Below are 19,123 nucleotides of genomic sequence, written 5' to 3' on the forward strand. Positions count from 1 at the left end.
AATTAACTAGATCTCTGGGGTCAAGTTGTGTTTTTTTAATGAGAGGCTTAATTACAGTTTTGAGGACATATCCTAATGACAATGACGAATTAATAATAGCCAAATTAGGATCTATGACTTCTGGAAGCAGCTCTTTTAGTAGTTTAGATGGAATAGGGTCTAACATATATGTTGTTGGTTTAGATTATTTAACAAGTTTATACAATTCTTCCTCTCCTATAATAGAGAATGAGTGAAAATGTTCCTTAGGGGATCTATAGTGCTACAGTATCTGATGCGATACTGTAGCTGACGGCTGCATAGTTACAATTTTATCTCTGATAGTATCGATCTTGGAAGTAAAGTAGTTCATAAAGTCATTACTGTTGTGCTCTTGGGGAATGCCAACACCTGTTGATGCTTTATTTTTCGTTAATTTAGCCACTGTATTGAATGAATACCAGGGGTTATGTTTGTTTTCTTTGATCTTCCTTAAGCGTAAAGGAGCAACTGTATCTAAAGTGCTAGAAAAGAGAGAGTCCATAGTTTCTGTTACATCATCAAGTTGTTCTGAGCTATTGGATATGCTGAGGAATTGAGATAAATCAGGAAGATTACTTGCAAAGCAGTTTTTGTGGTAGAAGTGATGGTTCTAACATACTTGTAACAAGGTGTAGAATTTACAGTTTTAGCTATATGGAGTTTACACAAGACTAGATAATGATCTGAGATATCATCGCTTTGCTGCAGAATTTTAACACCACCAACATCAATTCCATGTGACAGTATTAAATCTAGAGTATGATTTCGACAATGAGTAGGTCCTGAAATGAGTTGTCTAAACCCAATAGAGTTCAGAAGAATCCTAATGCTAAGAAATCTTTTTCATTATCGACATGGATGTTAAAATAGCCAACAATTAAGACTTGATCTGCAGCCAGTACTAACTCAGATAGAAAATCAGCAAATTCTTTAAGTGAAGTGTGGTGACCCATACTCAGAATTCGTGCTCTGCATTTAACCCATCCAACATGCACACACACAGCAGTGAACACACACACACCGTGAATACACACCCGGAGCAGTGGGCAGCCATTTATGCTGCGGCGCCCGGGGAGCAGTTGGGGGTTCGGTGCCTTGCTCAAGGGCACCTCAGTCGTGGTATTGAGGGTGGAGAGAGCACTGTACATTCACTCCCCCCCACCTACAATCCCTGCCGGCCCGAGACTCGAACCCGCAACCTTTGGATTACGAGTCCAACTCTCTAACCATTAGGCCACGACTTCCCCCAGACTTTAATAAAGTCTGTGTGGTGCCTTGGTGGCCTGTATACAGTAGCTAGTACAAACATCACAGGGGATTTATCACCAACACGTGTTTCTCTAGATAATGTTATACGCAGCACCATAACTTCAGTCAAGTTATACTTAAAGCCTGCCCTCTAAGAAATACTGAGAATATTGGCTCATTTTTATAGCAGTAATCTTGGGGGGGTGGACTCATTTAAAGTAATGTATTCATCTGGTTTTAGCCATGTTTCTGTCAAACAGAGCAAATCTAGGTTATGATCATTGATCAAATCATTTACAAAAAGTGCTTTTGTAGAAAGGGACCTGCTATTCAGTAAGCCATACTGTATTGTAAACATTTTTTTATTTGTTGAACATCAATTAAATTGTTACTCTTACTGGTTTGGATGTTTTCTGTATTTTCTAGTTCGGGGAACAGACACAGTCTCTATAGTGTGATATCTGGGTGAAAGAGTCTCTATGTGCTGAGAATTAACTGACTTCTTTGAAGTAGAATATTAAGATAATAATTTTTGTGGTTATAAAAACAGACCTAAGCCAACAATAGACTTTAATATGACTTAAAATGCATTATATAAAAACAATGAGGCAATAATGATTGGTTAATTAATGATTATATGGTTTCATCGAATAACACTGTTGAAATACATAATGTAGGCTAATACAAAATAAACTATTTATGTACATTGCATGTTATTACAAATGCCTGCAAAGGGAGCCAAAGCCATCCTTGTTTAATAGGCTATTGACCAAAACTTTAATTCCAATAAATATCCACTTAATCTTTCATTTTTGGCCACCTTTTTGCTATAGATGGCACAGCCTCTATAATTTCTTCAACAAAAAACATATGGACATCACGACCCTTACAAAAATTAACCGTGATTTAATCATAGTAAAACACTTCAAAAAGTGATTTCTGAATGCTTGAGACCATAAAATCATTCAGACAACTGTATTAATAAAGTCATAGCCATAGGTAATTGCCTAGAGCTACAATTGTAATTTGTAAATAATACAATTTATTAATTTATTTTTATATTTTATTAAAGTTCTATTTTCACCCCTATAGTAGGTTTTTTTTTTTTTTACTTCCATAATATTTGAGGGAGGGGGGCACAACAATACAATCCTGCTTAGGGCACCCATTTGGCCAGCAGCGGCCCTGAATAAATGTAACTGTAATCTGTTATAGTTACTGAGAAAAAAAATGTGTAATTAAATTATAGTTACTTATGAAAATGTTAATGATTACAAAGGGGGTTACATTTGAATATTCACACACACACACACACACACACACACACACACACACACAGATTTAATGTCTTAATTGTTTATGATTTAATTTCAATCTTTCCCAAATTGCACTGACTGCTCTAAAATATGAGACACCAATGTTTCAGTTTTGGACACAGAATAGGATGCTCACTGGATAACTTGCATTGTATTCGCGTTATTTAAGACATTGTTAGATATCATTGATTCCTAGATATGCAAGGATTTGATTTCAAAAACAGTATTTAACCTCACAATGATCTCAAAGTAAAAAGAGGTGGTAAAGTCTGATTTTGTGGTGGCTGTCCTTTTTAAAGTAATTTTTTTTTATAATCTTAATTTAAGTGAAGGATTTTGAAAGTCTTACAGTAATCGGTGTTGAGTACTACTGTAAGATGAAATTTTTGAAAATGAATAATGATAATTTTAGAAAAGTAATCAAATGTAATCAGTTACATTAAGTAATTGAAAAAGTTATAAGTTAAGTTAGTAATCTGTAACCTGTTACGTTTCCATAGTAACCTCTCCAATGCTAGTGAATGTTAAATGAACGTTAACAGATGCTCAGACCTTTTCTCATCAAATACAAACATTCAAATCAAATATTTATTCCTTTAAGACTGAATTACGTGTAAGGGCTATGCTGTACACACTCTTACTGTACATCAACAGTTGTCTCATTTGTCTATTTTTATTCCTTGTGAGAAGTTTTAGCAGAACATCTGAGAAAGTTGATTCACAACCAAGAAGTCCATTAACTCGCCTAAGCTATGAAAGAGCAACATCTGAGCGATAAAATGTTCCTTCAAACCCATTAAAGACGATCTGCTTAACCATTCTAAGATTATCTTAATGGAAAGTTATCCTAATGTTCTGAGGAATTGTTTCCTTGCTTGATCCCAAATGTCCCGCACACTGTCCCAGATGGCTGGGATTGTCATTTTAATCAAGACCTATCCCTGGAAATTCCATATGAGTTCCTTGGAAGAGTCACCCAGAGTTGAGTAGCATAGATGATTTTTAGGGTCTTTTTTTCCTCCACTCCGACTCTTTGCCTTTTGGCTATTGGTTACAATCTTTAGCATGTGAGCAGTCACAGAAGGACTTGCAATTCATCGTTTTGATTAGTAAATGCATTCTTGTATGAAAGCAATTGTATGCTGACATCCTGTCCAGTCCAGATTTAGCTCAACAGCTCAAGGCAGGTCTCAGTGAGATTGCTTGCCTGGCATGCATAATCTATTGTATTGATTTGCTTACATTCCAGACAAAAAGGTCTCAGCTCAGCCCTTTAAGAGATCAGAGTAACTAATTGTGATTTGTGTCAGAGATTAAGGAAAATGCAGACCGCTCACCCTCGGTGGGCACTGAGTAGATGTGCTGAGAGTTCATACGCCCTGATGGGTTGATCACTCATTCTGTTCTGTCTCTTCTTGCAGCCATTCATCTCTTTCTATCCTTCTCTCGTTCCTGCGTTCTCTCCTTATGTGTCATTACTTTGTTTATTATCTTCCTGCCTTGCTCTGTGCATTGTTTGCTGGCTTGACACTCAGACCATCTGCATCTAACAGTTGGCTTCCAGTCTTTTGGTACTCTCAATCGCACAGGCAACCTGTCATTTAGCCTGCTACCTTTTCCTCTTTTCCCAAGCAATCTGATGGGGAAAATCTAATTAAATGTGTTGAGGTGTGGCAAAGCAAGCTCATAATGGAGTTCAATTTGGCTTTTTTTCTATCTCCATCTGGTTGCCAAATAGGAATGGGGTGAATTTTTTGCAGTTTTTCCCCTATTTGTATGACTAAAAGGAATGTTGGGTGAGCCGGCCATAGCGGGGATGTTTTGGAAGGTAGCGACACAAAGGCATCTTTATGGATGTTTAGCTAATGGACCGCTTTAATGGACAGAAACGTTGTTAGGTAGGAAATGATAGGGCTACGGCTATTGATGAATGTTGATGAAACCTGTGGCTGCATGTTAATGCCATCTCTTGACATGAATCCAGCATTTTGTTCAAAGTCCTTTCAGTGATACATACTGTGAACAAAGATGGTAGGCACTACAATACTTTACTATATATATATATATATATATATATATATATATATATATATATATAATATACTCACTCACTGACCACTTTATTAGGTACACCTTGCTAGTACCGGGTTGGACCCCCTTTTGCCTTCAGAACTGCCTTAATTCTTCGTGGCATAGATTCAACAAGGTGTTGGAAACATTTCTCAGAGATTTTTGTCCATATTGACATGATAGCATCACGGAGTTGCTGCAGATTTGTCGGCTGCACATCCATGATGAGAATCTCCCGTTCCACCACATCCCAAAGGTGCTCTATTGGATTGAGATCTGGTGACTGTGGAGGCCATTTGAGTAAAGTGAACTCATTGTCATTGTCAAACCAGTCTGAGATGATTTGAGCTTTGTGACATGGTACATTATCCTGCTGTAAGTAGCCATCAGAAGATGGGTACACTGTAGTCATAAAGGGATGGACATGGTCAGCAACAGTACCCTGGTAGGCTGTAGCATTTAAACGATGCTCAATTGGTACTAAGGGGCCCAAAGTGTGCCAAGAAAGTATCCCCCACACCATTACACCACCACCACCAGCCTGAACCGTAGAGACGAGGCAGGATGGATCCATGCTTTCATGTTCTTTACGCCAATTTCTGACCCTACCATCTGAATGTTGCAGCAGAAATCGGGACTCATCAGACCAGGCAACCTTTTTCCAATCTTCTATTGTCCAATTTTGGTGAGCCTGTGCAAATTGTAGCCTCCGTTTCCTGTTCTTAGCTGACAGGAGCGGCACCCAGTGTGATCTTCTGCTGCTGTAGCCCATCAGCTTCAGGGTTCAACGTGTTGTGTGTTCAGAGATGGTATTCTGCATATCTTGGTTGTAACGAGTAGTTATTTGAGTTACTGTTGCCTTTCTATCATCTCTAACCATTCTGCCCATTCTCCTCTGACATCAACAAGGCATTTTCGTCCACACAACTGCTGCTCACTGGTTATTTTCTCTTTTTCGAACCATTGGTTGTGTTTTTAAATAAAAAAACTTCCTCATTCTCTGCTCAGTTTGAACTTCAGCAAGTCGTCTTTACCACATCTAGATGCCATGTGATTGGCTGATTAGCAATTTGTGTTACCAAGCAATTGAACAGGTGTACCTAATAAAGTGGCCGGTAAGTGTGTGTGTGTATATGTATAAATATAAGGGGTGTAACGATACGAGTATTCATATTGAACCGTTCGGTACGAGGCTTTCGGTTTGGTACGCATTACAAACCGAACGATTCGTTGGACTAATCCAATTACATTTGGAAAATTAAAGCTTAAAGGATTAGTTCACTTTTAAAAAAACTTTTGCTGATAATTTACTCACCCCCATGTCATCAAAGATGTCCATGTCTTTCTTTCTTCAGTCGAAAAGAAATTAAGGTTTTTGATGAAAACATTTCTCCATAAAATGGACTTCATTGGGACCCAAACGGATCAAGGTCCAAATGACAGTTTCAGTGCAGCTTCAAAGGGCTTTAAACGATACCAGACGATGAATAAGGGTGTTATCTAGCAAAACGATCAGTCATTTCAAAAATAAATAAAAAAGTTTAAGTTTTATAAGCACAAATGCTCGCCTTGCTCTGTTCTGTGATGCGCATTCGTGACGTCACGTAATACGCAATTACGTGGAAAAGGTCACGGTTGACTTAGGCGGAAGTACCGAGTCAGTAGGCTTTTTAATAAAATAATTTTTAGCAAAAGTGTTTTTTAAAAGTGAACTAATCCTTTAAAGTGTGTGAAATATTATGTTCTCAGTGCCACTGCGCTCAACAACGCAGGCCAAACAACGTAACAGGCAACGTGCTGTCTGCCCTGCGATAACCTGGGGTGCGTCAAAAGATGATAATCTTGTATCGACGATAGCCAGAGATATTGTCAAAAACATCAATTATTGGCAATCTTAAGAGGATTTGTCATTTCCAATTAATGTAGGCCTGTTACATTCTTATTTTATTAGGCCTATTATTATTATGAAGTTACTTTTATTATTAAAGTAAAAGTACAATTAATTTGCCCCACAATAATTAACACATAACTGACGCGCTGCGAGCATAAGATTATATTTACTCCTCAATTAAAATGTTTTTAAAAAAGGTCTTTTAAACAGGTCTATTAGGCTATAGGCTACCTACAATGAATTATCCTATAATTAAAATATTAACACTGCAGTCATCAATAAAAATCAATGAAATAAAAACTTTTTATTTCAAGCACCGACTTTCAAAAACAACCTGTTTAACACTAAATACGTTGCTTTTTTTCAATATGTACGGACCCCAAAAGAAATATTAAGGGAATAAATGAAAACCGCTATAAGCTATACCGTTATCAGCATATGTTGAAGTAGATTCATCTCTCTTTGTCTCTGAGAGAATAAGCGGCGTCAGATGCTGAAAGCTCTATCATTCCATTTTTACTTTCACTTTCTGCTTAAAGTGAATTGATTGAGATTAACATGTTCACCGACATAAATCTTGCGCTTAGTTTGCACGTGTGCAAACGCGTGCTTGTCTGTTATCCATTGTCTCGCCTTCATGGTTTAAAACAGAAATATTTCCAACATTGCGACATAACCGATTACCCCACCGCCGTATCGAAAACGTAACGAACCGTGACACCACTGTGTCGTATCGACCCAAACCTTTAATTTTGTGAACCGTTGCACCCCTAATATATATATATATATATATATATATATATATATATATATATATATATATATATATATATATATATATATATATATATATATATATATATATATATATATATATATATATATATATATATATATAGCAACCACATCACATTACAGAATTTTAACTTGCATACTAAAACACTACTTAAACGTACTCAAATACATAACTGTACTGCCATTTTTTTTCGCCCCAAATATGAGGATTACGTGTTCCCTTTTGTCAGTACCGAAACAATGATGATGTGACTTTTTCGGTAATGTCAATATTATGGAATAACACCCAAAAAACCCAAAGATGTCACTACCGAAACACCACCAAATAGTGAATGTTTTGGTAGTGACAATTTTAGATATTTTTGAACCTAAATCAAAGATGCTAATCAGCACATGGTTAGGTAGCACAGTTCTGAACATTTGTACACATATAAAAACTAACATAAAAATGCTATGAAATAATTCCCCAAAAAGTGTGCTTAATTGCAGAAAAAAAGGTGCTCGGTAGTGACATTCCTTAAAGTTACACACAGATGTTTTTTGGTTGCGGGACAGCAGTTTGCACCAGTTCTGTAAAATAGCCCATATATGTGTCTGTTAGTTTATACACAGATACACGCACACACACACACACACACACACTGTATTAGTATTGTATATTAGTTTACTTAATTACTTTAACAAAGCAAGGAGTATAACAAAGCATAAACAATAATAAAAACAAAATAGGGCTTGCATGGGCAAAATATAGAGGGAGACAGGTTAAAATATTTGTTATGGGGAGAACTTTAAATAAGAGTTAATTGTGCAGACTTAAGGAAATACAAAAAGTGCTTCCACATAGTTTGAAATGTACAATATGAGTTGGGCTCAAAAGAACATGTACCGTCCATTCATATAATATGAAGCATATCATTCAAAGTTTCAAGACAAATAAAGACTGATTATCAGAATTACACACAATCGCCAGCTCGTGATCAAGCTTATTTGTTATATAATTTTTTAATAAACTATTCTTTTTATTATTATTATTTAAATAAAATACAAACTTTATTTATAAATTCACAACTTTAACTAGAAGGAAAAGAATAGCTGATGCCTGATATAATATTGGTATTTGTTAATGTTGTCGTTGGTATCGACCGTTGAAACGCCATATCAGTTGACCAATAGAAAAAAGTTTTCATCTATCTATGTCTTCATGGAAAGTTTTCAAAGTGGTATTTCTGTTGTGCTCTCATAGTGTCCCAGCCCTAAAAGGGTAAGATTACACTCACTGAAGAAAAATGTAATTGTCTTCTGGAATCAATCTGGTCATCGATGAAAGTGAGCTTTCGGAGTGACTTGACTAGACCCCTCGTGTGCTGTGGGACCAGAATCTTGATGTAGCTGAGCTGCAATCTACTTTGAAGCTCCAAGCAGTCTGCTTCGCATCAGCAGTCTGTCTGGGAGTACAGACAGGGTCACCTGACCTCCTATCGATTTCATTCCATGACTTCCTGCTGTGACATTCACAATCCACACCAGTTATCCTGAAATCAATCTCGCAGAAAGATTGATGTAGCTATAGAAATATTAATTGTCCTAAAAGTACAAGACTGTTTCACTTCAACCGTGATGGGGAGATGACTGTTGCTGCTCATACTTTGTTTTGTTTTGTCGTGATGTCATTTTGTTGAACGACGTTGTAGGAAACTATACAAGGAGTCTAAAATTGTCATGTGGTGTAACCATCCATTACTAAAATATCTTTTTTGTTTTGTAAATTAATTAAACATTTTTCTTGAATAATTATTTACAAGAATGATTTTAAATATTTTTTCAAGATAAAAAGTTTATATTTTTTTTTATTTCCAAATATCATTTATCTATTAATCATATGTTTAATAGATAGAATGAATATTACATTATATATTGAATCTAAAAATGCCATATAACCCTCAAGCAAAAATTAATACCATATTTTCCTTGAATAATTATTTTTAAGAATGGTTTTAAATATATTCTTTATAATGTAAAAACAATTTTTTTTTACATTTTACAAATATAATTTATATATAATAAATATAAATTCCATGTGTAGAATTAATAGAATATTATACATTAAATATAAAAATGTTATTTGGTGTAACCCTTAATTAAAAATTTATACCACATTTTCCTTACTACTTGAATAATTATTTTCAATGTTTTACATGTATTTTTTAAATGTAAAACGTTAATTTACAAATATTATTGGTATATTAAATATATATATATATATATATTTCATATGTAATATTTATTCAATATATATTAAATATATAGATTTAATATATAGATTTTTGTTATTTTCAAGAAAAAAAAAATTGTCATCAGACCTGTGAAATTAGATGATATTTTTGAGAATTATTGACCTTGCAGGTTTCACCATGTTTTATCAAAATGATTCTTAATAAAAAAATGAAAAATCTTTGTAGAAATTATGTATTCAAGTGTTTTAATAGACGAAAAACATGATTATGATGTAACTAATGCCTAGTTCTAAAAATAATAATAATTAATTAAAATAAAAAATAAAAATAAAGAACCGTTTTGCCGAAGCGTTCTCTTTCAATATTGCAAGTAAAAATACTTATCAAGTGATTTCTTGAGGTTTTAAAGCAATGTTTTGTTGAAGCACAGTCATGCGCGACAGGTCTTGATTTATGCATCGTGCATTAGGGGTTTTTAAATGAGAGGGCGATTCCTTGTCTGCCTCTCTCGTCAGTCCTTCTCAAATGTATGTACGTCAGATCTCTTCAGTCCTGAACCAAAAGTCCATTTCACAGAATGACTCACCACTTCTGTCATTCTCTCTATTAACCTGTGAATGATACATATGCTCTAACCCTTTTTAGCCTCTACATCCTGCCTTAAGTACCTCAACAGAGACATTTATCCACAGCTTCTGCTCTTATCTTCCACATCAAATCTCTCTCAATCTCTCACTCTCGTTTTATGTTCTCATCTTTTTATCTTTTCGCAGTTTCTCATTCTTGCAATAACTGTCTGATAAATAAATACATGATGTCTGTTTGTTTCTTTATGAGTACAATTGTAATTTATGTATTTGTTTTTTTATTTATATAATAATAATAAAAAAAAAAAATCTAAATTCCAAAAGGCATTGATAAATGCCCCCAAAGTTTTTGTTGTTCAATTTTAATTTTCATTTAAGAAAATGTAAAAACAAAAAAATATATATATTTTTTTTAAATGTAGCATCACATTGGGGTAAATTTTAAACATGAACACATACATAGTGAGTATGGATGGGAAATATATGAAATATTAATTGACAGTTTTTGTAACAAAAAAATAAAATTAATAAATAATAAAATAATAAGAAATGAATGATGTATGAATATTTTTATTTTTTACATTTAAAAATAAATGAATAAAATTTAAATGTAGGATCACATTTGGGTAAATTTTGTCACCAAAACTACTGACACACACACGCACGCGGGATGGGAAATATATGAAATAATAATTTACAGTTTTTGTAACCCCCCAAAAATTTTAATAAATTAATAATCAAATAAATAAATCCATCAATCAACCAGTTAATCAATCAATCAATGTTAATATTTCCATGTTTAAGGAACTTTTTATTTTGCCATTAAGGTCCCTAAAAACGGGTTTCACGATCATTCCTTGTTTTTAAAGCTGCTGTGTTTGGTTCATTTCTGTGAATCAGTTCATGTTGTCCATTTCATTGACTAAATTTGTTTATATTGTTGTGCTAAAGCATGTGTGGCATTTTCAATGTATTAAAATCTTAATATATAGGTAAATATTGCTGTTTCATCTGTTTTTACATTTTACATTTCTATTTTTGTTTGTTTGGTTGTTTGTTTATTGCATATTACATATAATAGGTCCTCTTTAATTAATCATCAAAAGAAATTATCAATATAGCTTGAAAAATAATATTGCCCAGCCCTAACAGTGAGTGTGTTGTGTGCATGTCTGGCATCAGTGGTGTTTTTGGAGTCTTCTGGGACATGGCAGTCTTGCGTTCAACTGTCCATAGTTGCTAAAAGCCAAGGAGCGTAAATGGACACAAAGAGAGTGGACAGGCTATCTGGACTGATGGTGTAATAATTGTGTTTATAGCGTTTGCAAGCTGAACTTGACCAAGTGTCTAAGCTCAAACTGAGGTAAAGTCCATCCAGGCAGAGACCGCAGCTGTCCCTCATCCACAGCCTGTTTAAATGAAGTGATGAAACCATCAGTGGCTCGCAGACACCGTTCTGAGCAATCACAAGCTGCCATTGTGTTACAGCAAGAGAAAGAGGGTAGTGCAAATGCTGGATGATGGTGGGTTTTATATTGAAAAATCTGTATTTCTTAGTGAAGCTCTAAACGCAATGGTCTTGGTATTCAAACTCAAGAACATTTCACTCAAAAATTTAATTTTGTCATATGTTAAGAAGGGGTCAAGGTCGGCATGGTACACATTAGAATGTTCTATATTTCTGCATAAATATGACCCAAAACAGATTATGTCAAGTCCTGAAAGTAGACAACGAGAACCCAATCAAACAAATGGGACAAAAATATTTTCTTTGTCATTTATTTATTCAGGAAAATGATCCAATATTGCATATCTGTGAGTGGCAAAAGTATGTGAATCTCTTGGATTAGCAGTTAATTTAAAGGTGAAATTAGAGTCCATCTGTGCAGAGGTGTTTTCAGTCAGTGCAATGACTACCAAATGTCAGTACGTGACCCGTTTTATTCAAAGAATAGAGATCTATGAAATAGGGCTGTGTATTGGCAAGAATCTGGCGATACGATACGTATCACGATAAAGGGGTTGCGATATGATATATTGTGCTACATTGCGATTCTGTAAGCAAGGCGATATATAGGGATATTTCTTATTTTAGGAATAGGATATATATTTTTTAGGAAAGCTGTCATTAAGAAAACACCACCATATGCAAACCTTAGCAAAAAAAATTAAAATAGTTTAACCAACACACTGCAGAACACACTGGGATCTGCATTTGCAATAATCAGTCCCTATAACATTCAACATTACTGAACCACTTTTTGTGCAGTACGAGTAAAGGGGAAAATATTCAATTGCTTGCATGATTCTTTAGTTAAAGGGGAAGGGAAAGGGAAGTGTGTGGCCAAGTATGGTGACCCATACTCGGAATTTGTGCTCTGCATTTAACCCATTCAAGTGTACACACAGTAGTGAACATACACCCGGAGCAGTGGGCAGCCAATGCTGCGGCACCCGGGGAGCAGTTGGGGGTTCGGTGCCATGCTCAAGGGTCTCACCTCAGTCGTGGTATTGAGGGTGGAGAGAGCGCTGGTTATTCACTCCCCCCACCTACAATCCCTACCGGACCTGAGACTCGAACCCACAACCTTCGGGTTACAAGTCCGACTCCATTAGGTCACGACTGCCCTTAAATGTATGTATAAAATGTATTTTATAAAAAGATAAAAAATATATATTTATAGACTCTATTTTAAAGATTCACAGTTTAAGTTTACAATTGTGACATACAATGTCATAACATTTGATCCGAACAAAAAATTACATCTGCTTAATATCAGTGAAAAATAAAGTGCTTGCAGGATTCCTAATAAAAACAAAACAATTGTAAAACAATCAAATAAATACAGATGTTAAACATTCTCAGAACTTTTTAACTTGGATTTCACAGGTTTTTCAGTTTGTATTTATGTTCCACGTTGAATCGCCGAGACCGCGACGCGAGCACCGCCCCAACTGCACAAAACGCTCCCGAATTATGAGAAGGTTGCAGATGCGCGGCGACTCTACTGCCCGCCGCGCCCCGCGCAAAGGCTCTTCGACACGGGATGCGGCAAGCGGCAGAACCGTGGTTGCGCGGTTGAGATATGAACTCAAAACGAAACAACTGCCATGAATCTTGTATGATTTGTTTGTTTTTTTTAATATAGATATTCCGTTTTGGAGAATCGATACAGTATCGCCAAACAAAATATTGCGATACTCGTGTGTATCAATATTTTCTTACACCCCTACTATCAAAGTCTGATCGTGTTTGTGGAAGGGAATCATATCAAGAACAAAGGAGATTACTGAGGACCTCGGAAAAATAGTTAATGTTGCTCATCAGGCTAGAAAAGGTTACACAACCATCTCTAAAGAGTTTGGACTCCACAAATCCACAGTCAGACAGATTGTGTACAAATAGAGGAAATTCAAGACCACGGTTACCTTCCCGAGAAGTGGTCGACCAACAAAGATCACTCCAAAGCAGAAGGTGTAATAGTCTGCGAGGTTGCAAAAGTTCCCAGGGTAACTTCTAAGCAACTAAAGGACTTTCTCACATTGGCTAATGTTAATGTTCATGAGCCCACCATCAGGAGAACACTGAGCAACCATGCTGTGCATGGAAGAGTTGTAAGATACGAAATAATTTATGTATCATGGTTTTCAAAGTGCAATTAAATTGTTCCACCAGGCCCGTCAGTTTGTGGGTGATAGACGCTGGTGCAAACGGATTTAATGCCCAATAATTCAAAAAGCTTGCATATCGTACGTGACATAAACGGCGTGCCTTGATCCATGAGAATCTCTTTCGGGCATCCGCTACACTTTTTGGATTGGATTGGATTGGATTCAATTTATTGTCATTGCACATGTAGGTACAAGGCAACGAAATGCAATAAAGAAGAAGAAATACAGCATAACATGAGGAAAGAGAGGAGAAAAAAATTGTCCTCACACTACGCTCCTGAACGAGAGTGCAGTGTGAGAACAGACAAAAACCTCAGCATAGAGCACAGTCAACACAGGAACATAACTTGCATAGTAATCCTAGTTCAGACGAAACAGCCATCCGGCCAGCAGCCATTACAGCGCAAACACACAGACCCGTTATCACTGACAGGATGAAGCGACGAAGGCGTGGGATGGGGGGTAGGGAGGTGTATGAGTGTGTGTATGAGTAAGTTCGTGTGAGTTCGTATGCCTTGAAATCCGTTTCGCCAGCACTCCAAACCAGTCGACTCAGTTCGCAGGTTGTGATGCGACATAGCAATTGCCATGGAAACGACCTTGGACAGAGCACAAGCGCCCGACAATAACAAGGTGTTTGATGGGGGGAGGGAATGGAAGAAAGAGCGTCTCCCTGCAGTATTCACAGGAGAGTTGATACCAGAGCGGCCTTGCCAAGCCGTTCTGTTGTGGGAAGCAGGAATGAGATAAGATTGTTTTGTCTTTGGGCGAACAGCTGTCTTCCAGTTTCACAGCTATTCTCATTGTCCATTCTGATCTCCTTGTCCATCAATTTTCCTTTCCAAAGCCGAGAGCTTAGCCGTGATCGAATCCATATTGCGGTTAATCACCTCTGTTTCAGAGGCGACCGCTCTGCCTACAGCCTCCATCATGATGGGCAGCCTTGAGAGGTTTTGGATAGCCAGTCCCGTCTCCTTAATTTTCTGATAATTTAGGGCAACGCCTAATCCAAATAGCAGAAACCCAGTTATCATTGTTCCGAATAAGAAGATGTCTTCAATGTCCTCCACGGAGAGAGCCGCCAGACACACGACCCGCCATCTCTCCCATGCGTCCATCGTGTAGCCAGCAGCAAACGTCCCAGCGGGACATTCCGGTTCTCCAGATCCCGCTTTCCTAGTCGAGAAGATGGTGTCAATTGCGTTAAGAGACCAGTTGATCAGATCCATAATTTCGGTTTTGTAAATAGTGCAGCGAGAGTCTCTTAAGAAGGACAGGACAATACAAGAGAGCAAGCAGGGAAGTTCAGGGTAGGGAGGGAGGGAAGAAAAATGCGACCGCCTTCGAACAGAGCCAAACGAGAGGAAATGCTGTGGAGCGTCATTGCCTCTGGGTATCGCGTTGCATAATCCACTAGGACCAATGCAAAGCGATGCCCCCGTGCTGACCGTTCTAATGGCCCGACGAGGTCCATACCGATTCTCTCGAAGGGGACCTGCAAAAGAGAAAGAGGCCACAATGGCACTTTTTGTGAGGCCGGGGGATTCACTAACCTGACACTCACGACAAGCCGCGCACCACCTGCGCACATTCTCGTGAATGCCTGACCAAAAGAATCGGTTTACCGTTGCTGCCTGTCCCAAATGTCCTGCCATGGGATTATAATGAGCCTCCTGGAAAAGCATTTCCCGGCGGCTTTTAGGTACCAACAGCTGAGTTGTATCTTGCTTTATTTCAATGTCTTGGGTCACTCTATACAACCAATCTTTTAAAATAGCAAAATTAGGGATAAGAAAGGGGTCGTGCTGATTGGAGAGGCTGTCCGTCGATGGAATAGACCTGTTCAAAAGCATTTTTCAGCGTTTCATCCCGAGACTGCTCCAGGGGAAAATCATCACGCTCCGTGAGGGTTAGCCTCTGACAGTTAAATCATACATTTTTTTTATTTTATATATCATTTCATTTACTGTGCATCGAGCCGTTCTGAGACACTGATCTCTTTTATTTCTTTTATAGATCTTTTTTATTTATTCATCCCCACATTGTGCAGCCCTAACTTATACTATGTTATGCATTGTCATGATGTCATTATCCTGCTGCTCCAGACTGATTATTCACATGGTATTTTCAGTTGATTTCTTGGATGACAAGGAATGTATAAGTATGTAGCCTGAAATATATTGAATTTTCATTTTACATTAAACTTTAGCACCTGAAGCCTATCAGCAGCACCTAAAAGCCTTTAAGTGCTCTTTCTGTTGTGGATAAATTACTGAACATAGATATTTCATACATTTTAGGTGACCAAAAGTAGAGGAAGGTCTTTCTCAACTGTTCCATATTGATTTAAATTAAAAAACTAAAGTCCATTGTTCATCCTGCATTCTTATTAAATGCTGAATCATTTATATAAGTAGCTGTGGCAATAAATCAATGCTAACAGCATTTACTTAACAGCATTTCTATTGACCCACATGAATCAAGTTATTATTATAAGCCTGAACTTTAACCAGCAAATGCAAATGGATTAATAACTCTATTTTTCTTCTCCAGCTCAGTCCTTCAAAGAGTTTTCCCAGTTGCTGACCACCATGGAAGAGGAGAGAAGGCGGCTGGTAAGTACTTTTTTTGGTTCTGATACCATAGCAATACAACATTGTTTTACCCGCCATCATTGCTTTTCTTGGGTATTAGGTTCTGTACCATTAAAATTCCATGTTCACGCATTGTCTTGGCATCAAACCTATGACCAAGCACCAGGATTTGCGTTGTTTTGGACGTATTCCATAGCAATACCATTAATTTGTTTCTAGTAAACATGCCTTATCCAGGAAATGTACAACCATGGTATTGTTGTAAGTACTTTGGATGGCCATGATACATGAATTTGGTAAAAAAAAGAAAATTATAATAAGAAAGAATAATAATAAGTTAAATAAAATAAGTGTTTGTATGCAAAAGCCACTTGATATTTTGTTAGTATTCAAAGCAATCAAAATTCCACAATTGTAACTTGAGTGTTCAAATAGATTTTGAGGCCACTGTATATCAATATACCATACCATGATCATCTGATTATTACGTACTCCACCATGGTACCCTGCTACTATTGAAAGGTTCGAAGAAAGTATTGTTGTTGTTGTTTCTGTTATCAAATTAACACCCCATAAAATCCTCATGATTAGCTGAGCTGATAATGAGAAAGCAAGTAAACAAATAAAGCCTGCTTTTTCAACTCTGACTGGTAAAACAGCAAGTCTGAGCGAGAATGAATCTCTCAGATAAATAATGTTTAATCACCCTGTTGGGGTTTATTTTGTGGTAATGACCAGTTAACTGTGCGTTATCTTGCTTTTACACGGCTACTTTACCAAATACAAAATGCTGTTTTGTAAGAAAAAACAGACCAGTACAGGAAATCAAACAGTCATTTATAGAGGTCGACCAATAGTGGATTTTACCGATACTGATAGCTAGGTTGGACCACGCTGGCCGATACCGTTTAATCAACCGATAGTTTTTAAAATGGATACTGAACGAAAACTAAATAGAGCTTTACTATTTAAAAAAAAAAAGCAGTAACAGTACTGAATCATACTTTGTAAATTAATAAAAATGTAGTATTAATATTAATTACTATATTGATTTATTAAAGTTATTTCTTAGTTTACTAATGTTAAAAGAAGAAACTTAAAAATTTAAAAATGAAGCCTGTTAGTAAGAGTAAATGTTGAAATGAACACACTCTAGCAAGGAACAATACTTCTACAGCTTTCATTAATGTTACAAACAGACTCTTATTGTTAAGTATTACCATTTAATTTCAACAGTCATGCTTAAAGATGACCATCTTGAAATACCTACACAAGGCCATATTAAAATTACATGCACAGGTTACTGATATTGTATGTGTACTCTCACATTTTATTTGCTGCTATTTTAAAACACTGCATGATTATCTAATCAAAATATAAAATATATATATTAGGGCTGGGTATTGTGACCAATTCTGCGATTCGATTCTTATTTTTATGGTTAAGATTCGATTTCGATTCGATTAGCTATCAATATTTCATTTAAAATGTTAGTTTTGCAGACATGGGATCCATATTTTGATATAAATGCTGGTAACTGAAACTCTCCTACTTAAGTTTATTACTGAAATACACATCTACATTAATAATAGGGTGCACACAGTTGTTTTTTTTAGAGGAGCAATTCTAAAGATGGTGACACCTTCAGGACGAGAGGTGAATATTCATATCCTCTTACGTGAAGCACGCGCATTAAGAATCGATTCGGGGATTTCCCGAATCGATATCGTTGCGTTAAACTGAAGATCGATTAAAATCGGAGAATCAATATTTTTTACCCAGCCCTAATATATATATATATATATATATATATATATATATATATATATATATATATATATGCAAGTGACACACTGTGCAAAAGCACAGCGCTGTGTCTTGGAGAAGTCACGGGTATCACACACACCAGATGCGGTCTAAAACTTAATTTAATCACCAAATGGACATAAGTTTGCTTCAAGAATGATCTATGTGGCATAAATGAGTTTGAAGTTCGGTGTTTAAAAAAAACAGATCAAACGGAAAGAGAAACCGCGATCTGTATTACAGCTCTCTATATGAAGCATACAGACTGTATTAGAGCCACAGAAAGACAAACGTGGGGAGTCACGTGACGTGCTCATGAACCTAGTCGCACTTGAGCAGAGCTCTGTACGTTTGGCCTCTTTTTGCAGATTTTTTAAGTTTTATTCATTGGTGGTGCTTTACCTGATGGCATGCAGTCGTAAACAGCAGGAGTTGTCTCCGTCGGCTTCTCCGATTAAGAAGAAATCCAAGTCACCAAACTCAAGCGATATGATGGACAAGATGGCGAACACTGTTACACACTTTGAGAACATTCTAAGAACCGAGTTGACGGCGATGCGGAACGAGTTCGCTTCTCACAGGTCAGTTGTTCAGTCGCTGTGCTCTAAACAGGATCTTGTTACTGGGGAGATGAGAGAACAAAAAGTTGTCGCAGATCACGATAAGATCCTACCAGACACAGATTGCTGCACCTACTGCGATCCTGTAAATCCACAACCTGTTGCTCGAGCACGGCAACGCGTTGTGGATTTACAGGATCGCAGTAGGCGCAGCAATCTGTGTCTGGTTGGATTGGCTGACGGTTCCGAAAAGGACGACCCTGTGGGCTATTTGAAAAGATTGCTACCGACATGGCTCCCGTCTCTGGTGGGCAAAGAGATTGAAGTGG

At 36.8% G+C, this 19,123-nt stretch overlaps 1 protein-coding gene across 7 annotated transcripts in view; it reads left to right on the forward strand.

Moving 5' to 3' along the window:
- Positions 1-19,123, forward strand: part of LOC306888430 (rho GTPase-activating protein 42-like) — a 125,340-nt gene that overhangs the window by 35,579 nt on the left and 70,638 nt on the right. For all 7 annotated transcript variants that reach the window (XM_079446723.1, XM_079446725.1, XM_079446724.1 and 4 more), the window contains exon 3: positions 16,388-16,449. In XM_079446723.1, the coding sequence (XP_079302849.1) occupies positions 16,388-16,449 (62 nt within the window). The remainder of the gene's footprint in view (positions 1-16,387; positions 16,450-19,123) is intronic.

The sequence above is a fragment of the Barbus barbus genome (assembly GCF_936440315.1).
Source record: "Barbus barbus genome assembly, chromosome: 22".
NCBI classification, from domain to species: domain Eukaryota; kingdom Metazoa; phylum Chordata; class Actinopteri; order Cypriniformes; family Cyprinidae; genus Barbus; species Barbus barbus.